Source organism: Solanum lycopersicum, chromosome 2, assembly GCF_036512215.1.
Source record: "Solanum lycopersicum chromosome 2, SLM_r2.1".
Taxonomy (NCBI): domain Eukaryota; kingdom Viridiplantae; phylum Streptophyta; class Magnoliopsida; order Solanales; family Solanaceae; genus Solanum; species Solanum lycopersicum.
In genome coordinates, this window is record NC_090801.1 from 58077682 (window position 1) to 58105078 (window position 27397).

General features: G+C 36.0%; 1 protein-coding gene across 1 annotated transcript; it reads left to right on the top strand.

Annotated features, from left to right (window-relative positions):
- LOC101244446 (serine/threonine-protein kinase EDR1-like) lies at positions 1-26695 on the top strand. Its single transcript, XM_004232983.5, has 15 exons — positions 1-468; positions 4373-4738; positions 4974-5177; positions 5975-6166; positions 6383-6636; positions 9870-9965; positions 12161-12247; positions 13812-13917; positions 15032-15320; positions 20453-20576; positions 20698-20717; positions 20936-21092; positions 25842-26130; positions 26241-26313; positions 26505-26695. The coding sequence occupies exons 2-15, from the start codon at positions 4490-4492 to the stop codon at positions 26588-26590; spliced, it is 2226 nt and encodes a 741-aa protein (XP_004233031.1). The 5' UTR covers positions 1-468; positions 4373-4489; the 3' UTR covers positions 26591-26695.
- The last annotated feature ends 702 nt before the right edge of the window (positions 26696-27397 follow it).

The window sequence follows — 27397 nt, forward strand, 5'->3', positions numbered from 1 at the left end:
GTAAAAAAGGTCATAACTAGAAATGCTTTGCTCATTAAATGAGACATGTATAATGCAAAAATTAAAGATGATCAAATTTACTGTAAAATTTTGTTCATAAAACATAATTAAGCATATTTAACTTTTAATTAATGTGTTTGAAATTGTAGAAAATAGGAACAAATGCATTAATTAGTAATAATGAGATTGAATGAGTGACAGTTATAACGAGATCCGGAAAGTGGTAGAAGTGAAGCAGAAGAAGAGGAATGGCCGGAAGCGTAGTGGAAATTGCCATGGCCATTGCCAAACTAACACTTTCCTCAATCCCGACAAACCCCTTCTCTCAAATCACAAATACTATTTTATAATCATACAGATTCAGATTCAGAAATAAATAAACGAATCACAAAAGCAAAGTCAGCTCCAGTCAGATTCAGATGGTATGATTTCAACAACCATTCAACACTTCTCGTTCTCCAATACTAGGTAATACAGTATTTTCATGTGGGTATCCCTCTTTACTATTGTTTAGCTTTTATAGCTTTCGGATTTGGTGATATTGGGTATAATGCTATATGGGGTTTTTGGTTTATGAGAAGCAACAATATGATTATTTTTTCTTACTCGGGGCATTACCAAATTTGCAGCATTGGAGTTTTATGTGGTCAAGTTTCAATTTTTTGCTGCAATGTAATTACTAACCCTTTTGTTGGGATTATAGTCATCCAAATCCTTACAAGCTGAGGTTCTTTTCTATTGGATTAGCTGTGTTAGAGGAGTACTTTTTTTTTTTGATTGCCAATCTTTGGATGGAGTAACTCTGAGTGTCCCTCGTGTGACGGCCTAGCTTAGGATAAGAGTCCCACGTTGGAGAAGCGCGGAAGAGATGGTGGGTGTATAAGAAGTACACCCTAGTGACACGTTTTAAATCGGAAGGGTCTAGGGTCTGAGTGGACAATATACTAGTGGGCTGGGCTGTTACACCTTGATGGACATTCTGTATGAGGGATGGGTTGGGGGTTATTTTTCTATTTAGGGAATGCAGTATTAAAGTCAAAGATTTTACTATATTGCTCGAGTTATCCTTGCAGATAATTAATCTATGGCTGTTTTTGCTTAAATTAATCTTGGAATGAGATGAAAGACATGGTGTCTTAGCTCGAGACAGTTGCACCTGTAAAGTTCGGAGTTTTACGGCATTAGGACGATGGAATCACTCATTAAAGGCAGTGAAATTGATCAGGCTGTTTTAGGGCTGAAAATATTGATTTGTTGGATGGAAAGGCATGGCAGATGTTTTCTGGGGTTCTGCTGTGTTGTTACTATAAAAGGTGAAACTTAATGGTCAAAGAAAATTAGAGGCGTGGTTAACATGGTGATGTCAAAGTGAATTTTGATATTTCATACTGGGATGCTGAAAGCCTGAATTTTGAGTAGTCAGCTGATGGAAAGAATGTATGGTGACATAATTAATCTTTTTTCTCTCCTAAGTCCTATCCTTCAGAAAAAAAGAAGAAGAAGAAATGATTAAAGTAGCAGAACATTCTTTCTTTAGGATTGATAGAAAAATGTGCCGCTCAAGATTAGCATGAGTAGAAAGATAAAGACAGTGGACTCTTAAGGAAGTTGATAGTGGCCTTGGTCATATAAATCAAAGCTTAGAGTGTTTGTGCCAGAATAAAGAAAATTAAACTAGCAGACTGTTTCAAAATAAGTCCCTGTACAACTTCTGCTCTAGGCTGCAGAGGTTCAGCTCTTAAAAATAACAATGTCAATTGTATCACTGGTAAATTTCCTAGTTGAACTCAAAGCACTTACCCGGAAAATTCACATATCTGGGATGAGGATAGTTGGGCTTAAATCAAAGGGAAGCTCGATAATCATTTTCATTTCTTGTATTAATCTAATTCCTCGCAGCAGAAATGAGAGCAAATACTTTTCCCAAATCCATGGGCATTCCTGAGAGATGTTTACTGACCAGAGATTTTTGTTAACAAGTAAAAGTAGCTTTTGCTCAAATTATTCAGATATCTTCATAATAATTTTAAAGAAGTTAACTTACCTCTCCCTTGTCATGGACACACATACTCACAGTCCATTTTTGTTTCCATGTGCTTTGTATCAGGACCTTCCCCTAGGAATGATCGTATCGACTGCTTCTTTTTATTAGATTCTAGGCAACTTGAAGTTGTGGGGGCAGAAAGCCCACATTTTAAATAATCAGATCAGTTCCTGGAATCTACCAGCACATCTCAATGACCTTTCAGTCCAATATCTGGTTTTGGATGTTGATCTCATTCAAAAGAGGCTTGCAAGTTGCAAGAGCTATGTACAATTAGCCCGGAATGGAGGTTATCCGAATATGTAAATACAAAATTCTGTAAAAGGAACTCCAATATATTTTCTCTCCCTTTATGTGTTTTTGACCCAAAATTCAGAGGATATCTTCTTAGCGAGGGATGCCTGATCTCACATATTTTTTTGAGGAAGGGAACAAAAAATTAATGCACTTTTTTGCTGGAAAAAAGAGGGAAATATTTGTTGTACATTTAGACTTGCAATATTTTGTCCATGGAGTTCAGTTTTACCTAGTTAGTTACTGTCTTGTTTGAAATGTCTCCTTTTCTTAAAGCTAGAAAAGTACAATTGACCGACCCTACTGTTACCATTGTCAAAAAGAGAAGTACAAATGACCCAGGCTCAGTTGTACGCTCATTTCGTTGTTTTTGCCCAATATGGGTCAGTTTCTCACTATTTTGATTTCTATTGGTGTCTCATGTAGTCTGGAAATCAGAGTTAACTTGAAATAGGAAAAAAAAACTAGCCTAACACAATCAGTTTGCAACTGCTTTTATTTGTGACTCTGGGCTATGTTTTTTAGTATCTGGCTATGCTTTTGGATGTTTCTATTTTATGTTTTCCTCAGATTTGGTTTGCTTGCATATTTTGTCAGTCGAATAGGTATGAATGTTATTGGATATGAAAACTTGACACTGAACTTCATCAAAAGTGAAAACTAGACTCCGGACCAAGTTCCATCTCTTTGATACTGATAAAAGAATGGTCTTAGCCCGCCCGCATGGGCAGGATTGGATATTTGAAGCTTAGACGATATAATATGGAGACACAAATGGTAAACCAAGAAATTGGGATAAACTTGGAGCAAATTTAATTTGTCAGTAACTCAGGCAGGCGAAGAGGGAGAATTGTTGGTGTTTGCCCTGATTTTCTTATCATAATTGAGTTTTCCTTTTCTAACAAGAAAAACACAATTTTCCATATTTGGCTAGTCCTTTCTCTTCTATGACAGTGAAAAGATACTCTTAGGAGTTATTGTTACAAAATATTTGAAGTCGATGATCAACCGACATATATCATCACGAAGTTCCTCATTAGCCCTTGTATCAATTACATTTGTTACAAGTTGGGTACATAGACTTTTATGCACCCGCTTAAGGGTAGTGCTAGAATAGGAATCAAAACAAGAATAGTATATAAAATCCTACTTGGAATTAGGGCTGTGTATTGACCGGTTCGGTTTGGTTTTAAAGTTTATCGGGTTGGCTTATTGGTTATCGGTTTGTATTGATGCTAAACCGTTATAGAACCATTAAGATATTGGCTTATCGGTTATTGGTTTATCGGTTTTTGATCGTTATCGGTTTGGTTATCGGTTTAACCGTTAAGATTTGACCCAAAAGAAAAAATATTGAAAATCACTTAGAAACAAGGTGACAAACCAAATAAACCATGCACTTGAGTTCACAAGTTACATCTTGCTCAAAAGCAAGCACTTTTACATCGTAGAATAATCAAGTGTTTGAGACAACCAAAAATAAAAGTAGGAAATTAAACTCTAAGTCGAGGACTTTATATACAAAATGGTATAAATATAATTACTTAATTTACTATCGGGTTATCGGTTAATCCATTAAGAAAAAACTTTAAACCGTTAAGAACCGATAACCCGATAACAAAAAAATCAAAACCGTCATCAAAACCACTAAACCAATAACCTAATACTATAAACCAATAACTTTTTTTATCGATTTGGCTTATCGGTTTCGGTTCGGTTTTGAACAGCCTTACTTGGAATGGTTGTCATATAGTGTCTATAAATAGGGTTTTCAGTGTAATAATGTAGAACACAATTCAATAATATCTTCTCTTAAATTTCTCACAACCATAGAAGAAGACCCATTTTTAAATCCCCAATTGATGAGGGATCTAACAGATTTAGCCTCTTCTCAGTGACTAGTAAATTTTCTTAAGATGCGAGCAATACACCAAATCAAGTTCCAGTTATTTACTTCAGCATCTTTCTGGAGAACAAGGCGTGCACTTCATTAACGGTAAAATTAATTATATTTTGTTGTCATGCTTTTACCAGGACATCTCATAGAGCTTGTCTGAATTTTTTCTTGGAGATATATTGGATTCGTGTACGGTTATCAGTTACGGGTCACAATCTGCTGAACATGATATAGAATTTTGAATCTTTGAGGAGATGGAAAAGACAGGAAATGATACCGGGCCATCAGAGGCTCTGCCTCCCGATTCTCCTTGGTGGCCAGCAGATATTTCCGACAAACTGCAGTTGATTACTCTGGTTTCTTCCGAAGATAAAGCAAACTCTACTGTGTTGAGCAGCAAACAGGAGCGAGAGGGCTTAGCATCAAAGAGAGCGTCTCAGATTCTGTGGGACACAGGGGAGCTTGCAGAGCCTATTCCTGATGGTTTCTACTTTGTTATTCCAGTGAGTAGAACATAGTTTTGTGTGGTCTTGGATTCTTCTTCTTCACTTGGATGAATTCTTTTAATATGGAAAGATGAGAAATTGAATCATATGTTTTTAGTGTAGCACACTTTTTTTTGTTGGGTCAATTATGTTGCTAACATGACATTCTGAATATGTACCTTTTGTTTGCTTTGGTTCTTTTCTGGATGGGATCTTGTCAATTCAATATTGTTCTAATTTTGGGTTTCTGCAGGAAAGAAGATTCAAGGAGCTATTCGATACTATTCCATCTTTGGATGACCTTTATGCTTTGGAGACAGAGGGTCTTCGACCTAATGTTATTCTTGTCAATATGCATAAAGATAAGAAGCTTTCCATGTTAAAACAGCTCACTCTCACTTTAGTGAAAGGATTGAGTTCGACTCCAGCTGTAGTTGTGAAGAAGATTGCAGGGTTGGTGCGTCATCTATTATTCTGTTGTCTATACTGGGGTTTAGTTCTTGTTAGTTTCCTTTTCCTAGTAGAAGGCATGATAAACTTTTCTTTTACATTTTTAAGTTGTGTTAGCAACCATAATGCATATCTAAGATTAAGATGTTATCAGAATATTGCAAATAAGATTAAGCTGTCGTTAAAATATATGTATAATATTTAGTATATTTTGCAGAGTTGAAAAGGAAACTGAAACTACATTACCATCTTCTGTCAAATACAAATTAAGGTTTCTCAAATGTAAGAGTTCAACAAACTTAAAAGTTCTCAACAAATTATTTCTAAGGAAGTATGTAGTTTCAATGTATTTTTGAATTTTTTTCAAAAGTTCTCCTAGTTTCTTGAACCAATTATTCCTCCGGAAACAACAATATCCATATGGAGGGTTTTTTAATTTTAATTTCCATATAATTTTGTGGAACTATATGATACTGGAAAAGAAAAAGATGAGCCAAGATTCGTTATCAAAATGATTTTTTTCTGATTAATTATTTTTCATCAGTTTTTGTTATCTGTTTCACTTTTCTAAATGCATCATATGAATTTGGCAGTCCTTTAATGCATGAAGCCATCTAGGACTATCATGCAGGAAAAAAAGTTAGTCTTGATATAACCCCTAATTCTGTATTACATGAGCTTATTGTGCAACTGTGAATTAAGTTTTCTAAATTAAAAGATGACTTAACTGCTGGCGTATCTACCCGAAAACTCTGATTTCCTGAGATTGTGTGGTTTTAGTCTGACAGCATACACTGTGGTTAGGTTTGTGATTTCTATAAGCATCCTAAGTACAAGTCCACTCATGTGAGTGGTACACTTGAGGAGGTCTCACATGCTTTGGGTAGTCAAGGAATCCACATGCTGTGCCAAATAAAGGATGGTTCCTGCCATTCTCGAGCAATCTTATTCAAAGTTCTTGCTGATACTGTGGGCCTTGAGTGCAAGCTGATTGTGGTGAGCTTTTTATTTCTCTTGCAAAATGTCAGTCTGCTTTCAGTAATTGTAAAAAAAATAAAAAATCTTTTCCCATCTTTTGTGTTTAAGTAAATTGTATTCAGTTGAATTTTCAAGCTTCCATTGGATGCACAATCATTCTGGAGTTTCTTTTCTTCTTCCCAACTCCTATTTCTTCTTTCAATTCCCTCCATTTTATCTTCTAACTAATATTAGGGTTTCCCAAGAGGAGGAGCACTGGAGTGTGCAGATTCATCTAAGCACATCTATGTCACAGTCATTCTGGATTCTATAGAACTACTGGTTGACCTTATGCATTGTCCTGGCAAGCTGTTTCCTTGTTCAACGAAGCAGCTACATCGCTCACATTTCTTTGGTGAGAGTGATTCTGTAGAAACTGATTCATGTAACTCACCGATGGGTCCCATTAGTCCTACCTGTTTCAGTTCCGACTACAGTGGCACTGGAAGGTAAGGGTATAAAGCTTCGGAAGGCTAGTTTGCATGATATTTGTTTAGAATACAAACTTTTTATCCCTTTCTTTCAAACTAATGTTCTGGTTGACCTGACATGATTTATATATATATATATGTGTGTGTGTGTGTGTGTGTGTGTTACTTTTTTGATGAGTACACGCTAACCATTTTAAATAAATTGACATTTATATTATCTGATGTTAGTTGGAAAGAATGTGGGCCAAAGTTAATGTTCTTATGCTGGTGATTGGTGAAATTGAACTCTTGTAACGTGGGCACCAATTAGAATTTTTAGTTATTTGTCAGTCCAGAAAGATAGTTCTAGGCCTATATCAGTTGTCCTTGTCCACTTCCGGTAAACGTAAAATTTATGACTTTTTTCTATATTGCAAATAGGGAAATGCTCCCGAAATAATTATGTAATTAGGGGCATTAGAGGATTGTAAACAAAATTATATGCATGAAGATAGACTTCTCAATTCGTCACTGCTGGCTCGTCCCAAAATCTCAGATCTCAAGGCACCTTGTTACCAGAAAATTACTGGCAGAGGCTCATCCTGGGAAAAAGTGGGTGTATGTACTTCCTAAATGCCACCTTGGTCTTTTTGTTACTGGTACACGCATGTAGCATTACAACTTTCTAGAAGAACAGCCATAATTCTGGCAGAATAGGCATGATTCTGCCAGAGCGTCATCAGAAAGATGGAGGAGACGTCGAGTCAGTCACCAAAGAGAGGATCTGTATTGATATTAACTATCATTGAAAGAGGTCCAGTGCTGTCGAAATTATCATCTATAAGAGGCAGGAATAGTAAACAATGGGAATGCATAATTTTTTGTCTCGGTAGATGTTGTTAGACAACCTACTGGTAAGCAAAAGCTACTTAATCCCTACCAAGAATGTAGAGGCACTGAAATTTGTACATGAGAAGAGAAAAGAAGAGAAGAGAAACTCTTGTTAAAATTAGTGGTTAACAACATTTAAGTAATATGAGAGCTTTTGTATAGAAGTTTGAGCTACTGACAGAAGGAAAACAGCAACATCATATCCAGTGTAATCCCACAAAAATACCTAGTGTAAAATATGGAGAGTTTCCTGATTCTAGTGATTTCAAATTGCTATGCCATAGTCATCAAGAATTTTGTAGACTATTCCTTTTATGATTCTCTTCTCTTGACTTCCGATAGGGAACACTCAACATCTTGTGGTACTGTTTATAACCCATTCAGAATCAACTAACTGTTCTAGTCTGGCTTTCATGTTTTAAATTGTTGACCAATAGACTTCTATTCAATTTCAGTCTTTGGCATCTAAAACTTATGTGATGTAACACATGCATAGCATTAGTTTTCAGCCATTGAAGTTTGACACCTATGGATCAAGTATCAGTCTAAAGTTTGTCAATATTTTCCATCAAAGTCATTTCACACATGAATTAGGACATATGAAGTTAGGAAGTTGGGCATAACTACTAACAATAAAGATAAAACTTTCTCATTAAAAGAATAAATTAGAATTTTGATTTCGTTTCACTTATGCATGTGAAAAGGCAGTCCTTGTATTGGCATAAGCTGGATGAATCCCAATGACTTATTTAGCCCATCTGTGACAAGCATATAGCTGCAGTTCGATGATGAGGAAAGTTTGAGTAATAATGCAGTTGCTTTCAAAACTCTGTATGGATAAACATCTTTATATTCTGTCCAGTCTTCTTCATCTTAATTTTCCTAGATTTTACAAGGAACAAATTACTCTCTTTGTTCCTTTGAGTACTGCCTTGTGTTTTCTGATGTGTTATTTACTTTCTTCAGTGTATCACACAGTCAACCCGATGTCAAAAGTTCACTTTGGCATGGAAGGAACAAAGTTGTATCTGAACAGAGGGCCTAAAGTTCAAGGTTCAGTTTGTCTTATAGCCTTAAAGGACTTAAGATACAGAGAGTCCTCAGTCTAACTTATCCAGATTAAGTAGCTGAAGTTAGAGATTCAACTCCCAATTGCTTTCTGATGTAATTGTTCTTGCATGCCAATGATCATTATCCTCTTCTTTAGAAGATGATCTATTTCATGTCTCCTGAGAGAACTAAGGAATATGAGTTCTGTTTCAAATGCAAGCGATGAGGGTCTTACAACTTGAAACTTAAATTTGTTCATGGAATTAACTAAAGGGACTGTTTAAAATGAGATGAGGTCTCTGCAGCTAATTCTCTGATTAATTTAATCCAATCTGTCAATATAAACAAGCCCAAAAGATCCTATCCTGTGAAACTTTGCAATTAGTTTAAAATGAAAGAGAGAGTATTCTTATGATAGATATCCGTTGAATTGATTGATATTTATTTTATTTGGTTATTATTAATGTTTTTACTTATAAAGGTTAGGAACTATAAGTTTTTTGGGTTTCTCCAGAAAGAGAAAGTAAAGAGAGGTGGAACTCCATGCAGCTTTTGAGCTGCAGTTGGAATTTTGCCCTTTTCTTTTCTGTTCCCATTTCTAATGACTTCTTCCTTTTGTGCTTGTTGGTCAGTTTACCAAATAAATTGATAAATAATAATAATAAGATATTTCTTCATTCAGGCTTGGGAATATAAAATTTATAGGGCTGGACCAGGACGCATAGACCTCTAAAAGTTGCATATTCAATTGCAACCTACTGATACACTGCTAGATGATTACCTCCTTATATACCTAGAGATAGGTCTATGTAGTTTGGGCTGATCAATTTTTGTGTGTTTTTTTTCTTTAGAGAAACATAGAGTCATCACTACCTTCAATTGTTTTTAAAATATTAACTATATCATAAATATAAAATATTTACATTTGGAGTCACTCTGTCTTGGTTGATCCTATATTTTAGTCTGAAAGCTGTGTGTATTTCTCTATGTTCTTAGCAGGTTCAATTATCTGTGGGTAAAAGTGGATCTCCCCATTTACTGTAACCATGTATAGCTATCATATAAAAGTAGTTCTATTTCATACTTCTGATTTGTCAGAATTGCTGTTAGTTATTTCATTATTTGCAAGTTTCAAGATGCTCTCAAATTTTATCGTTAGACTGTTGCGAGTTCGTAAAAACAAAGATGTTTATTTTATATCTCAGGATGTTTGAACTTTTCCAAATTTTGTTATAAAGCAATCTCTTTTACTTCACAGTTACATGAGTTTATGTTGGCTGTTAGAGTTTTAGGTTTTCTGTTGATACTTAAACTTGAAATCCTTTTTTCAGTCCAGAGCATCCTTTCTTGAGGGGACCTGGGAGGTCTATTCTTGGTGGTCGTGCACAGTCTTTCAAGGACTGCAACTACGACGTTACTTCTTCAAGGTTCAAACTCTACCGTTTCTTATATATTTAGATTAATAATTTTCTGAAATTGTCAGTTTGAAGGAACATACATTTCCTTTATCTTTTAACGGCTTCAGTCTTCTAGTTGGTCTTAAAGATATTGACCTGATGAAAGTATCCTGTTCCAGTTTTGTTTTAATCTAAATGATTGGAATAATAAGTGGAGTAGCTCAAGAAACATTTTGTTTATCTTTATGTTTTACTTAGATCTTATCTTTTAGTTACAGACACGGTATTATGTTATCTTATCTTCTTAGCTAATTGAGTTCTAGTTTCAAAAGTTCTGATTTGTTTAGAATTCTCAACCTAAAACTAGAACTCTAACTAACTTGTTTGGAGGCTTCAATTATGTTTTGCAAAATTGATCTGGCATTACAATTTCTCTTTCTATTATCCTCTTTTTCAAACTCGCTTCTCGGATCTCCTTCTTTCCTTTCTCTCCATCTTTCTATTTTCCTCTTAACCAATCTTTCTCCTTTCTTCATGTCCCTGTTATCCTTGCTTTCACCCCTTTCTCGTTTCCTCCTTTTGCTTTGATCTCATCCCCATTGCTGGTACTTTGATGTTGTGTCATATCTGAGGTTTGAAGTTTGATTCTCCTCTTAGCATCTATCATTGATAAAGTTTGATTCATCACACTACTGTACTTCTTAGCATCAATCATTGTTATTCCTTCCATTAGTTGATGGATCTGTTCGTCTTCTTCAGTTAGTATTTCAAGAAGGTTCTTTGGGAGTTGCACCAACAGTTCCACTCATCGGGATCGAGCTTAATTATTGGTGGAGAATTATGTAACTTAACAAATGATTGATTATACTAACTTGTTACCTTTGTCAAAAAAAATGATATGATTATACTATCTGTATCTTTGATTTTTATTTATCTTATCAAACTAATTTCTTTTTAAGTATTAGAGAAATATTTATCTTCTAGTTGAATAAAAGGTCTCCTTTTTCTAGTTAAAGAGAGAGGTCTAGTAATTTCTAGAGTTCTACTTAAACTCCTTATCCTACACCCTTGTGCTTTTGTTTGCTAAATTTGGTTAAAATTTCTCTATCTTCTCTCCTTCTCCCTTATTTTCTCTCACTCAGACTCTCTTTCTTTCTTTATCTCTCTCTTATTCCCTTTCTCAATTCTCCCCCCTGCCTTTCTCTGCTTCATTCTAGGTGCTACATCAATTTAGTATTAGAGCCTTCCTTTCCCTTTTGTCGCCACATCTATTTGTCAGTAACGTTAATAAATCTTGTGTCTGTCTATGTGTTGTTTTCCCTTTCATTGTACTTTTTCTTGTGTAAAGATCAAACATCTAATAATTATAAATTATTCAATTGTATCAAATATAGCATTTTGCGTTCTAAGTGTTACAATCTGGCTGTATAATTGTTTTCCTATTCTTTGATTCTCTATTAAGTCAAATATGTCATTATATTACCTTGGTAGCATAATATTCTCAACCATACAAATCATGGTTGAACAAAGAACTGATATGTATGCATAATTTGTGAATTGTTGTACATTGAGGGGCGTAGCTGTTTTACATTTCCCCCAGTGAAGTTGGAGGGTTCATATTTATAATATATTTGAGGTGTGTTATGGTTAATTGCTGTGTTATGTATCTAAAAGTTTCCTTGAGCACTTTAGGATCATAATAGAGGTTTGAATTTTAGTCATCAAAGAAAAAGATAGAATTTTATTTTTAGGCAGTAGCCTGGTCGTGTAATATATTCAACCCGACAGATCATGCTTGAAACGAGAACTGAAAGTGGCATGATCCATTGACAGGTGGAGCTGTTTTAATTTTCCTTAGTGAACTAGGAGTTCATATGTATTTGAGGTGTGTCGTTGTGGTTGTTTGGCTCAATGTATACGAAAGGTGTACCTTATACACTTCGGCTTCTTACTCTTTGAACTGTGTCAAGAGAATGAAGATTTTGCTGCTTATCGATTATCCCCGATCTCTGTTATTTTATGGGGAAGTGCAGACCATCCAATGTTTTTATTCAAAATAATGATTCAACGTTCTTATTCTGCTGAGGATGATTTGTTAACTTTATGCTTCTTTGCCATTATGCTTACTCCTGTCTCTTTCTGGAGAAGCAGAAGTTCTCTGGAAGTGTTGTCTGCATCTCAAGGCTTAGCATCATAACATGACACATGAATTGAACTGACTGCAGGTCTGCTGGTGCATCACCTATACACACTCGTAGAAGAAGACGGAGGTCCATTAGCATGATTCCGGAGATTGGTGATGACATTGTAAGGTTGACCATGTCCCTTTGTCTCTAACTAAACCTACTCCCTTCGTCCCAATTTATGTGACACGCTTTCCATTTTGGTCAGTCCCAAAAAAAGTGACACATTTCTATATTTGGTAACAATTTAACTTTAAAATGTTCATTGTCCCCTTAATGAGATGATTTATACAAACATCCATGGCTTGTTTTAGGCCACAAACTTCAAGGTCTTTCTTTCGTTAACTCCATGCCAGTCAAAAAACATCACATAAATTGAGACAGAGAGAGCATTACCTTTAGCTCAGTCATGTCCTTTCTTCTTCTTCTTTTATCCTCCATTTCCTTTTCTCCCTAGCAAAATAGTTTCACATTCTCTTAAAAAGACAATTTTCAATACTTTGCTCCAAATGACTATATACTTACTCCCTTAGTCCATTTTACTGGTGTCCTGTATTGACTTGAAACACCCCTTAAGGAGCAAAAAATAGAATGAAAATTTTACTATATTACCCTTTGAATACAATTAATTCAATATGTTCGAAAAATGCATAGGGAAACAATTTAGTTTATAATAAGGATAATTAGGATCTGAATGATAAGTTATTACTTGATTTTCTAAACTGGACAAGTAAAAATTGATATCTATTTTTTTTATGACAAGGGAAACCCTTTGGATGTGCACAAGGTTTATGCAATAGCTCGCAAACCACATAGGAGAGGTAACCTGCACTAGGCAAGCCTGGTGCGACGAGCTCGACCCATAAGGCAAACTCCTTACTTTCGCTGACTAGGATTTCAAACTTGGGACCTCCAACATGAAAATCCTAAGTTCAAACCACTGCGCCACCCCAAACCCGAAGGGTGATATCTATTTTTAGTATAGTGGACAAGTAAAAATTGAGAGAACGGTTATTATATGTCGCTTATCAAGTTATGCGGAATAATAGTTATAGCAGAGGTTTAACATCATTTTTGTACATACAATGCTAAGATTTTTCCAAATGAGGATGTAACTAGATCGAATTGTTTTGACATCTTGTATTTCCACTGTGAGCTGTACAACTAGTTTTGACAACTCATGGAATGACATGACAAAAAAGACGTCTCAATTTTGACAAGAATAGCTTGAGAGATAAAATGACTATAAAGTGACAACTACCTTTAAAGAAAACTGACAACCACCTCAATCGCTTTAATAGTGTCCGTTTTGGCACCACAATAAATGCACCACAGGGTTGCAGAATCTTCTAGCAAAATTTATAAGCGGCACAGAGAGGCCCCCATTTTACTCCATTTAGCTGAATGAGCCATCCAGATCTATTCTTATGCAAGAGATATACATAAACAACACCTATTTCCTTCTAGGTTACACCAACTTTCTGCATTTCAGGTAAGCATTTATCTGACCTTGAATGTAGGGTTGTTCGAGAAATGAATGTGGTACAGAGACGCCCCCATTTTACTCCATTTAGCTGAATGAGCCATCCAGATCTATTCTTATGCAAGAGATATACATAAACAACACCTATTTCCTTCTAGGTTACACCAACTTTCTGCATTTCTTGTAAGCATTTTCTGACCTTGAATGTAGGGTTGTTCGGGAAATGAATGCAACTATGAAGAAAAATCATCTCTCAGCAGAACAAGCAACATTTGATTTGTCTACAAGGAAAGGGGGAGATAATTTTGGTCATCAAGTGAGTGTTTTGTTCTCTTGAACTCCTCGTTACAAAATGATACACAGGTATCTATAGCTGTTTTTTTTAGACTTATCTGGATAAACTTGCTTCCAAGACCTTTTGTTAGGTAACTCTAAAATTTGGAAGTTATTCCAGACATATTTTAAATTTAAATTAGGTAAAATATGTTTTTGATTGACTACATCTTTTGTAATTAAGGAAAGGACAGTAAATTCCTATTGGACTAATTCTTATTTGGATGGATCTGAGGCAGATGCTCATAACAATAAATGTGATTAGCCTCAAGCTCCATTTTGTTGAAAAGATGAAGAAATAAATAATATGACAACTAGTACAATCAACCTACCCCTGGATGGAACCCAATCCACATTAAGCTTAAATTGGGTCTAATCTGGTGCAGTGACTCCAGTTTACAAATCTACCCAAATATTATCTCAGAATAAACAAAACTTCCTCCAACTAAATCCAAATTTGTTGCAGAGGAAGTTACCTTTGGTAGGTATTAGTATGTCATGAAGGACACAACCGGGCTATGCTTATTATATGAGCTTAAACATGGTTGCCAAGTGTTGACTAAGAGGTTGAGGCGTAGGAGTAACAATTGGACATCCCAAATTCGGATCATGACAACAACATTCAGTGTGTGCTCATCTGCTCCAACCTTGATGGATTACCCAGCACTTGTGCTTGTTGGGTGTAGCAGTTTTCTTGGTAGATTAGTGGAGGTGCACAAAAGTTTCTCCATACACCATTGTCATAAAAGGAAATAGAAAATCTTAAACATGCTGAGGACATGTGCTTATAGTTTTCTTTCAGAAAAGTTTTCTTACATTCTTCAAGAAATCCACTTCAATTTCCGAAAAGCGAAGCCGTGAACGTTAAATATTTCTCCTAGTGTGTTTAATTTGTGATATTGCTTTCAATAATTTGTGCTTAATACTTTTCACAATATGTTTCTTATAGCCACTTCCAACCGGTTCTCTAACTCGGTAAGACCTTGTTTTCTATGCTTGTTAACTTGTTTGCGAGTCGGTTGGATTAACTGATAGAATTAGAGCCATAGAATTTGCTCAACTCAATAATGACATTAATCATATCAACCACTTTCCAGGTGCAAAATTTCCGTTCAGATGACCTAAATACAGGAAATAGTGAAAAAGGTCAGGCACCGCATTTTCACAGGAAGTGCTTGCCATCTGACAAAGCAATATCCCTGCCTTCATCACCACGCTGGAGCTATGGCAGAGGCAAGGCAGCAGGAATTTTTGGCAGTCCTGATATGATGTCAAGATTGGACAAAGTGATAGAATCATCAAGGATCCTCAACAAACCATTGTTGCCATTTGATGAATGGAACATTGATTTCTCTGAAATAACCATTGGAGCACGTGTTGGAATTGGTATACATTCTTCTTATATACTACAATATGACACCTAATTAACCCACATATAGTTTGAAGCTTCATGTGCTTATTGAGTCGTGCATTCAGTAGCAGTTAACTAAATGCTTTCCTATGGGTGGGAACACAGGTGGTTGGTCAGTGGACATTGCTCATTTCACATGTTAGGGTCCATCTGCATTTATTTCTCTTGCTATTTTCGTTTTTTTGAACACAAATAGCTATATAACAACAACATGCCCAGTGTAATCCCATAGTTGGGGTCTGGGAGGGGTAGGTGTATGCAGACCTTATCCCTACCTCATGGAGGCAGAGAGGCTCTTCCTGAAAGACCCTTACTCAAGTGCAGCAAATCAAAGTAGCTGTGAAAAAATAAAATACAAAAGTGAAGAAAACATAACTAATAAGGAAAGCATCACAAAACATTAAGAAAATTAACACAGAGAATTATGATTCGCCAAGAAGTTGTGTACCTGTCACCTCCAAAGATCTGTAATGTGTTCATTCTTTATGGAATGACGTAATTACATTTTTTAACCAGTGTGGATTGTACCACACTTTTGATTTTTCATCTGATAGCAGGTTCTGAAAGTTAGTTTAAGTTGCCGGTAACGTCTCTGAGGAATAGAAAATTGAAATGAAAGGTGATCCTTAAATTCAGTATGGAAATGAACCACATCCAATATATGACAACATCTGTATTCCTTGCTTCAATCTACTCGATATGCTATAACTGCATGACTTACTGTTTGGTTAGGGTTGAAAACACATGCTAGTCGCTGACAATGATTGAATCGTTTAAAGCCAAAAGAAAAGAAAGAATCATTTCATACAGTTACTGGGACATTTCTCTTATGTACAGTTTGATGTATGTTCCCTTATCAAGTAGCCATTATTATGTATGCTTATTTGTCTTAGTGTGGTACTTAATTGTTAATTCATTGTCATGAATCTGCTCCTTACTATTTTCTTTTGGCAGCATATTTTTCACCTATGTGCAACTTGCCCTTATTTTCCCACACTGAAAGTTTTCACATCATCATCCTGAAAGTCAAGGATAATCTGTACAGAGTAACATCTGTTACGTGTTCTTTTTTCTTTTCTCATTTCCTTCTGATAGCATAAAACCCTAGCCCAGTAAGGTATAGAACAATAACGCCTCAAGCCAAGTTGGGGTGAGGATTCATTATAAATTGACTAGATTTATGTATTGTCACCAACCATAATCCTCCACCATTACCCGGGCTTGAGACCAGTAATGTGAGAAAGCTCACTGTGGCAATTTTTTTTATAACCTTACCCAGATGGACTTTGGGCAGTGTTTTATTAAGCATCGAGGTCAACCAAAAAAATAGGGCGGGTGGGGGGGGGCAGGTGTAACCTCAGAGGTACAACTCTATTATAAAAAAGTAGAAGAAAGTTACTACGTCGTCGTCTTTCTTCCATGATCAGCTATACATTCTAGCCAATAAAAGAATATCACTTTGTCATATCCAATTTTTATGCTAGGGAGTTGCCATTTTCTAGTTGGAAAGGGCCCTTATCATGTGTTGGCAGTCACTGGAAGGAATGAAATATTATGCCTTCATTGATGGATCTAGCAAAGTTGGCCAGGCAGTCGGCCACCTGGTTCACCTCTCTGTTACAATGGTTAACATATGCTTCATCTTGGTTTAGGATTTGCAATGATATCTTCAATCATCTCCTCAACTTCTGCTTGTTAGTAGCCTTGTTCAAAATATTATCAATAATCAGTCAAGCTCCAATATGAATCTCGTAAATCCCTGTGTAACACCATTCAATTCCAAATCTGGCAGCTTTAGCTCCTGCCATGTTCCAATTACACACAACTGCAGAGGAGAAGGCCGTGATTAAATCACCACGTTCATCCCTTCTCAAATGACCATGCCATTTGTGTTGACTTCCATATAGTAACTGGTTTCAGACTCTCAACCATCTCACAGATTGTTGGCCAATTCATGTCCAAAATCTTTTCCTAGTGCATCTTTAATGTTCCACATAATATGATACTGCATGCTTGGAGAAGAAGATGCTGCAGCTTTAATCTTTTCGTAATGAGCTTTTGTCCCCATACTTACAAGTACATCCACTTCTCCATATCTCCCTACAAATAGCAGTTGGCACAACCTGTAATATGTATTTGTCGACTACATTCTGAGTCTTAAGCTGCCGCCAACTACTCAAGACATTTCTGATAGGCCTAATATGCTGCTTGTATGCCCCCAGCATTTGCAAAAAATAAAAATAAAAAATCCTCAAGGGAACTGTTGCATCATTTTCAACGAGTACATGGTGTAAAGTTTGCAACACGAGCATTTAAACACAGTCTGATTTCCAAACATAGTATTAAAATCATCAAAACGTAATTTTCTTTTAATCTGTCTCCATGTCAATGAGATTTTACAAAGGAATGAACCTCTGTCATATCTGACCAGGTGCTCCGTTACCATTCCTTCCAGCTTATTCACATTCCAATTTCCAGCTACCATGCTCCATGAAATCTTTGACTAGTTTAGCAGATCTTCGGGAACCTGGCCACTGGATAGTTAATGTTCCTTTTAAGTGTCCAATTGTCCCACCAAGAACTCCATTCCCCTGATTAATTCTCCAAAATATGTGCTTCTCAGTCTTGAGTTTAATCTGCATCAAACCTTTCCATGTCCGAGAGTTTTCTGAAGACCATTTTTACTGGTCTCTGGTACAGTATTTAGCTCTGAGAAAAGCTTCCAACAGTGATGGTTGAGTCCTGAATCTCCACCTTCTGTTCATAATAATGCATGTATCGTTGAGATTTTCCTTTCTCTTAATTCCAATCCCTCTTTCATCTTTAGGATGACATAATTCATCCAAAAACTCCAGTGATAGTTCTTTTTCTTTCCAACTGAACCCCATAGGCGGAGTTAGTAAGGGATATTAGTGCAAAATTATGGATAATGACTGGCGGCCATGTTTTATCTGTACTGGGATACATTCCTTCACAGATTCTTAGAATTGAATAAAGAGAGAGAGAGAGAGAGAGAGAGAGAGAGAGAGAGAGAGAGAGAGAGAGAGAGAGAGAGATACATACAGTATAATTTGGCAGAGAGCAGAGACAGAAATCAATGATTGACTGGGTGCCTTGTATTTCCTTCTCGGTAAGATTACTTAAAGCTTTTTCCTAGAATTTATGAGCTTCATTGATCTACGTTGATAGTTGTGATTAGTTTTTTTTTGCCTTCCTGGGAGCTGATAATCTCTTTTAAAAAATCACAACTTTCTTGGGTATAAAATTCTCATAGAGCTAGTTGAATAAGCAACGTAGAGTCTTTCCAATCGGATCTGTTGAGCATGCTTTGGCTCTTAAGTTTGCAAGTGACAAAAGTCCATGTCAAGATGATGTCCTTGACAGTTGACTGGTTCAAAGAACAAGATTGGTCACAAAGTTCCGTACATAGGAATTCATTAGATAACACAGTTTCTTTGCTTTGCTGATTTTCTTCTTTCTCATACTTGTTCAGAACATTTAGTTTTGTCAAGAGGTAAACTCATCTGGGGTATATATTCAAATGGTGTGACGCATGAGGCAGGCGTGAAATTGATACTTGATTCACAAATTGTCTCCAAGAGAGAAAGATCAAGTATTTGGGGTCCCTGATCCAAGGAAATGGGGTGATCAATGATGATGTTACACATCGTATAGGTGCGGCATGGATGAAGTGATGCATCCAGTGTCTTGTGCGACAAGAGAGTACCGCCAAAACTACAAGGTAAGTTCTATTGAGTGGTGATTAGATTGGCTTTGTTGTATGGGGCAGAGTGTTGACTAGTCAAGAACTCTCAAATTTAAAAGAATGAGAGATGCAAGTGGCGGAAATGAGGATGTTGAAATGGATGTGTGGGTACTAGGAGCGATAGGATTAAAAATAAGGATATCCAGGTTGAAGTGAGAGTGGCCTCTGTGGTGGACAAGTTGAGGTTACGGAGTGAAAAGGAGACGTGCAGATATCCCGGTGAGGAGGTGTATGATTTGGGTATAGTGGGGTCGAGGAGAGGCAGAGGTAGGCCGAAGAATTATTGGGAGGAGGTGATTAGACATGATATGACACATCTTCATCTTATTAAGAACATGACATTACATAGGGGGTAGGTAAGTGGCGGATAAGGGTAGAAGGTAGTAGGTAAGAGTTGGCCTTTTACTAGCCTTTTCATGTTTTTAGTTTGGTGGTAGTATAGTGCACCGTGTCGGTTGTAGTATTAATGTAGTCTTTAGCTTTTGGTATTTGATATCATTTGTGGTTTATGTGTCTAAGTGATCACACTTGGTTGTTGTTACGGTTCCTTGTATATATGTGCTACTGCTCTGCTATTAGTTTTCATGTTTCTCCCCACTATCTTTTTTCGTTTGATTGCTGCTGTGATTTGCTTGAGCCGATGGTCATTAAGAAATAGTCTCTCTACCTCGAAGAGATAGTGGTAAGAACTGCGTACACCCTCCTCAGACTCCACTTTGTGGGATTTTACTGGGTATGATGTTGTTGTTGTTGAGGAGGTAAACTCATCAGGCATTCTCAATTCGTTATTTATGAATATCATTTGGTAGAAGCGGACATATAAGTTCATTAACTAAGTATGAGTTTCTTGTTATTCTATCTTCATTAGTTCTGTTCTATAACAGTGGAGATGGAAACGTCATCAGTTTTTAATCATTCCTGGAGATTATGTAACTGGTGTTCATATAATTGTTAATCATTCTATAATTCTCCAATTATATAACTAACCCATCATCATGCAATCCCAATGTTGATAGCTAGAGGTAACTCAGCAATTGATGGACACCTATTCCGTAATCCACCTAGATTATTTTGTTCGTTGTGTACTCATAGAATGGTCAAGTAAAAGATCTCAAAAGTTGAAAAATTCATCAAGGTATACCATTGGTCATTAGGGTCACAAACAGACACGGGTATCATCTGACTAATCATGCCTTTTTCCAAACTGAGGTTGATTCCCAGTTGGACACTCACAGATATTTGGCAATTTTACTTTAAACTATGTGACGGATTATGTTTGTTAATTTTCTGTTGAGCTTATATCAAACAAATCTTGCTGACTGATCACACTATGATTTCAAGGTTTTTTTGGAGAAGTCTTTCGCGGTATTTGGAATGGAACAGAGGTTGCAGTCAAAGTTTTCCTAGAACAAGAATTGACTGAAGAGAACATTGAAGATTTTGCCAATGAAATATCCATCCTGAGGTAAGTTAGTACTGAACAAATCATTTCGTCTATTTTACCTCAGGAACATCCTATAAAGTGAACCAAATCAGTTATACTTATTTAGCTTGCTTAACGTTGTATCTCTTTTCCCTTTATGCAGCCGCATTCGCCACCCAAATGGTAATTTTTCTGCTCTTCCCTGAATCCACGTTTGTGATGGCATACTGCTTGTACCCACTTCATTGAATATGCAATTAAAAGTTGTAGAAGGCACTTGATCCTTGAGATTCTGTGGGAAATATGAATACATTTCATTTATATGTTACCAAATTCAAATAATATACTTTTGGTGGAGGAACAGTTCTGTAGTTGTTTGCCATACACATTTTGCCTTTCAGTTATCCTATTCCTCGGTGCTTGCACAACTCCACCTCGATTGTCCGTGGTTACTGAATTCATGGAGATGGGATCCCTATATCATTTGATTCATGTAAGTGGACAGAAGAATAACCTCAGCTGGCAAAGGAGATTGAAAATGATTTGTGATATATGCAGGTATTTCCAACATAAACTCTGTACTCAGATTCTAATTCATAGTTCTTCATTTCCAACTAATTTTTTTAATTTCAACTACCTTTTCAATGATTTTGTTTTGGGGTGCTCCCAAAATCTTGGCATAAAGCCTAGAAATGTTATACATTGTGTCTGATAAAGGCTACTGTCCATACGACTAGATACATGCCATTGCACTTCAAAATTCCATTAACTTTCTTCAGTCGGACACACTTTGGAAATGTATGTGACTCTTCGAAAAGTTGTAAATGAGTCCTGTTAAGATCCTTAGACAAAATAAAATAAAAATTAGAAGTCACTTTGGAGCTAAATTTTAGAATTAGATAAATCACAATTATGCTAGGTTGGGTACTTATGCACCTAATTTTGTTGCTCATGGGGGAGTTTAGTAGCCTTGTATGTCGATTACGTAAGTCATCCTTGGTCTGAAACAGTCTTGGCACGCTTGGTTTGGGAAGTTCTAAGGGTCTGCGATATCCAGTTCCATGTCCTTCAGCATTGGGCAACGAGAGATTAAATTTTAAGAGATCTGTCAGAAATAGCAACGTTAAGCAATTACAAGCGAAGAAGCATACTAAATGCTTTGAAAAGGTAAGGTATAGGATTGACAACACAATAGTGAAGAGTTAAATGCCTCATGTTCAAGCATGTGAAAAGTGCAGAAGGCAATATGAACTTTTCACCCTTTGGAAGTTCGAGCACGAGTTGGTTGAGCCCATTCCGTCACAGGAAAAATATCAAGTTGTCAATCTAAGTGAAATATTTTGGATTCCGAATATTGAAAATTCTACGCTCATTAATTTGTCCTTGATGAAGTGAAAACAAATGAAAAAGAATCACATCAAGCTTAGCTCTAACTTTACGGGTTGATATATCTTACCATGGTGTCTGCTGAAGCGTTAGTTTTGGAACCCACTTATACCTCCATTTCCTTGACAAAATACTCGTCCTACTAGCATCTCGTTGAGGCAAACACATTAAAATGACATGGCAAACACATTAGAATGACATTAATTACATCGTCAGGAAGGCCGCTGATAATATCGCAAGTTCTTGTGCATGGCGCTTTCATCATATTGTGAGTTAGAGATTTTTAGTGAAAAATTTGATAGTATAAATTGATCTAGGTTCTTCTATCGTGTCCAAATTTGACGGAAGCGCAATGCAGAAGAACTTGTGATATAATTAGCAACCTTCCTGACGATGTCATTGATGTCATTCTAATGTGTTTTCCTCTACGAGATGTTGTTAGCACGGGTATTTTATCAAGGAAATGGCTGTATAAGTTGGCAAAATTTCAAAAACTACCGCTTGATCAGACACTATTGGAAGATATATCAATCTGTAAAGTTAAAGCTAAGCTTGATGTGATTCTCTTTCATCTGTTTTCACTTCTTCAAGGACCAATTAGTGAGTGCGGAATTTCTAATATTACGAATCTAAAACATTTTTCTTAGATTGGCAACTTGATATGTTTCCATTCATGGAATGGGCTCTTGATTGAACTTCCAAAGGGTGAAAAGTACAAATTGCCCTCTTTAGTTTTGATGAGGCATTTAACTCTTCACCATTGTGTTGTTAATCCTCCATCTACCTTTCAAGCATTTAGTAAGCTTCTTCGCTTGCAATTGCTTAACGTTGCTAAATCTGACAAATATCTTGAGAATTTAATCTCTCGTTGGCTAATGCTTATGAACCTGGATATCGCAGACCCTTTGAACTTCCTAAACTAAGTGCGCAAAGACTGTTTCAGACCATAGATTGAATTACGTAATCGACATACAAGTCTACTAAATACTCCCAAGCAACAAAATTAGGTGGTTGTTCGGGGGGTGTTTAGTATCGTTGTATGTCGATTACATAAGTCACTGCACGCTTGGTTTTGGAAGGTCAACACTGTAATTTTATTATTGTGTTTTATTGAGTATTTCATGAGAAGCTCATTGAGATTGATTGACATTATGCATTAAATTCAATATTTCATGAGAACACTAAGCACATTGAGATTGATTGTCAATTGTGTGAAGTCGAGTGATCAACTTCCAAATATCTTACCAAGCTCTTAATCTGTCCTCGTATTAATTATATGGAGCCACCACCTAATTTTGTTGCTCAATGAGAGTTTAGTAGCCTTGTATGTCGATTACGTAAGTCATTCTATAGTCTGAAACAATCTTTTCAAGCTTGGTTTGGAATTGCTTAATGTCGCTATTTCTGACAGATCTCTTGAGAATATGATAATCTCGGTTCCAATGCTTGAGGACATACAGCTAGATATCACATACCCTTTGAACTTCCAAACAGACCATAGAGTGATTTACGTAATTAACATACAAGGCTACTAAACAACCCCAAGAAACAAAATTAGGTGGTTGCTCAGGGGTAGTCTTGTATGTCGTTTATGTATGTATGGTCTGGAACAATCTTTGCACGCTTGGGTTGGGAAGTTCAACACTGTAATTTTATTAGTGTATTTTTTTGGCATTATGCATCAAATTGAGTATTTCATGAGAAGCACATTGAGATTGATTGACGTTATGCATCAAATGCAGTATTTCATGAGAAGACTAAGCACATTAAGATTGGCTGTCAATTTTGTGAAGTCGAGTGATCAACTTGCAAATATCTCACCAAGCTCTTCATCTGTTCTCGTATTATTTATGTGGAGCAACTACTTAACTTTGTTGTTCACTGGGAGTTTAGTAGTCTTGTATGTCGATTACGTAAGTCACTTTATGGTCTGAAATAGTCTTTCTACGCGTGGTTTGGGAAGTTCAAAGGGTCTGTGATATCCAAGTCCATGTCCTTGAGCATTTGGCAACGATAGATAAAATTCTCAAGAGATTTTTCAGAAATAGCAACATTAAACAATTGTAAGCGAAGAAGTTTATTAAATGCTTGAAAGGTAGGTGGAGGATTGACAACACAATACTGAAGAGTTAAATGCCTCATCTTTGAACATGTGAAAACTGAGAGGCAATATGAACTTTTCACCCTTTGAAAGTTCAAGCATGAGTTGCTCGAGCTCATTCCGTGATTGGAAAAATATCAAGTTGTCAATCTAAGAGAAATATTTTGGATTCAGAATATTGAAAATTCTACGCTCATTAGTTGGTACTTGACAAAGTGAAAATAGATGAAAGAGAATCACACCAAGCTTAGCTCTAACTTTACGGGTTGATATATCTTCCTATAGTGTATACGTTTTCCCATTTATACCGCCATTTCCTTGACAAAATACTCGTTCTAGCAGCATCTTGTAGAGACATCAATTACATCGTCAGGAAGATTGCTAATTATATCACTAGTTCTTCTGCATGACGCTTTCATTATATTGTCAGTTGAGATTTTTAGAGAAAAATTTGATTGTATAAATTCATCTAGATTTTTCTATCAGCTCCAAATATAACGGAAGCTACGTGCAGAAGAATTTGTGATATAATTAGCAACCTTCCTAGCGATGTAACTGATGTCGTTTTAATGTGTTTGCCTCTACAAGATGATGTTAGGATGATTATTTTGTCAAGGAAATGGAGTGGGCAAAAGTTCCAAAACTAACGCTAGATCATACACTATGGGAAGATATATTAACTCGTAAAGTTAGAGTTCAGCTTGGTGTGATTCTCCTTCATCTGTTTTCACTTCATCAAGGACGAATCAGAGAGTGTAGAATTTCTAATATTCCGGATCTAAAACATTTTTCTTAGATTGACAACTTGACATGTTTCCTGTCATGGAATGGGCTCTTGCTTAAACTTCCAAAGGATGAAAAATACAAATTGCCCTCTTTAGTTTTGATGAGACATTTAACTCTTTACTATTGTGTTGTCAATCCTCCACCTATCTTTCAAGCATTTAGTAAGCTTCTTTGCTTGCAATTGCTTAATGTTGCTATTTCTGACAAATATCTTGAGAATTTAATCTCTCGTTGCCCAATGCTTGAGAACATGGACCTGGATATTGCAGACCCTTTGAACTTCCTAAACCAAGTGTACAAAGACTGTTTCAGACCATAAATTGAATTACGTAATCGACATACAAGTCTACTAAATACTCCCGAGCAACAAAATTAGGTGGTTGCTCGGGGGGAGTTTAGTATCGTTGTATGTCGATTTTACAAGTCATTGTACGCTTAATTTGGGAAGTTCAACACTGTAATTTAATTGTTGTGTTTTATTGGCATTATGCATCAAATTGAGTATTTCATGAGAAGCACATTGAGATTGATTGACATTATACATCAAATCCATTATTTCATGAGAAGACTAAGCACATTGAGATTGACTGTCAATTTTGTGAAGTCGAGTGATCAACTTGCAGATATCTCATCAAACTCCTCATCTCTCCTTATAGTAATTATATTTATAATAAGCTAGATACATATGTTTGCACTAGCGAAGTCGAGTGATCAACTTGCAGATATCTCATCAAACTCTTCATCTCTCCTTATAGTGATTATATTTATAACAAGCTAGATACATATGTCTGCACTAGCTTGAGGGGAGTGCTAGAATAGTAATGGATATATGCAATCCTACTTAGAATAGGAATAGTATATAGTGTCCTACTTAGAAAAGAATTGTATTGTACAGTCCTAGTTGGAACAGGTGTCTATAAATAAGGTCAACAATTCAATAAAATTCTTTTTCAATATTTTGTGCTATAGTTCGGCTAAAATCTGCTCTCTGCTCTGTATGTATCTTTAACATCTGCTTCTCTGTGATTTTTTAGGGGGCTGATGTGTATACATAGGATGAAAATTGTGCATCGTGATCTGAAGAGTGGAAACTGCCTCGTAAATAAACACTCCAAAGTCAAGATCTGTGATTTTGGGCTGTCCCGATCATTGACACCATCGCCCATGCAAGATTCCTCCTCAGCTGGTACACCCGAATGGATGGCCCCAGAGCTTATCCGTAACGAACCTTTCACTGAAAAATGTGATATTTTTAGTCTTGGGGTCATTATATGGGAACTGTACACACTCAAAAGACCATGGGAAGGTGTTCCACCTATCCAGGTAATTTCTACATAACCTTTCTTGTCAGCTCCACTGAAAAAACAGAAGAGAAGTACACTTCCTTTCATCCTCAAGTGCAATCTTCATACAATGGAAATTCACAAATTCAGGTTGTATATGCTGTTGCTAATGATGGAAAACGGCTAGAAATTCCTGAAGGTCCTCTAGGAAAGCTAATTGCAGGTAATTTTCATTAGAATATCTTACTCTTCATTGTGGACGCGTTGTTATATTTCATGGAATTTTTTTATATAGGGTGATAGTGTATAGTAGTTTTTGTTCCCATAATTTAACAGGTTACCTGATTCTTTTGCATTATTAGTGTATAATATCAAAGTATATATATATATATGTTTTTCTGTTTTGTGTTGTAGATTGCTGGGCAGAACCAGATGAACGGCCTAGTTGTGAGGAAATCTTGTCACGGCTAGGAGAATGTATTAGGTCTTCTGCTAATTGATTAGAGCGAGGATTAATTTTTCAATGAAAATTGTATATATTCCAGTCTTTAAACATCAATTTCCCTAAATGTTGAAGTCTATAAAAAAATAGTGTTACTTCTAAATTCCTTAGTTCTGGTTCTTATTCCCTTTTTCAATTGTCACAATCTTTAATGTGGATTTGCTGTGTTACTTCGTTTGAAAAGGTTTGTTTAGAGGATCTATTATTACAATAGAAAAACTCACATGTCAATTAGCTAACTTTTGTTCATAGATTTCTAAATATTTTTGACAAATATTACTTGGATGAAATTTCACAATGTTTGGTCATACTATTTAGGAAATAGATTTTATCCTTTTTAAGAAATATGATTTATACCCGTAAATAGAGCTGTCAAAATGGGTTGAGACAGGTTGACCCTTTAATAAAAAAATGAACAATATTACTCTCTTAGAAAGAGTATCTAAGTGTATCGAACGTTGACGTCTATGAACACGATATCAATACATATAAATTTTCATTTGAGTCACATATTTTGATGAGTACTTACAAAAATATATTTATGAATCACACATTTCAGTGAATACTAACAAAACTACATAATAGTCAATGTAAGATTTAGCGAAAAAATGTTGATCATACCACCAATCCCCCCACAAAAAAATTAGCTAGTTTTTAGAATTGATTTTTTATTTTTTAAAAATATTTATTGGTGAAAACGTTGCAAATAAAACACTACTAAAATATATATATAAAATATTTTTAAATATTCATAGCCCACAGACTAGCATTTGAGGCTGGCGGGTTGGGCATACAATGTCATCGG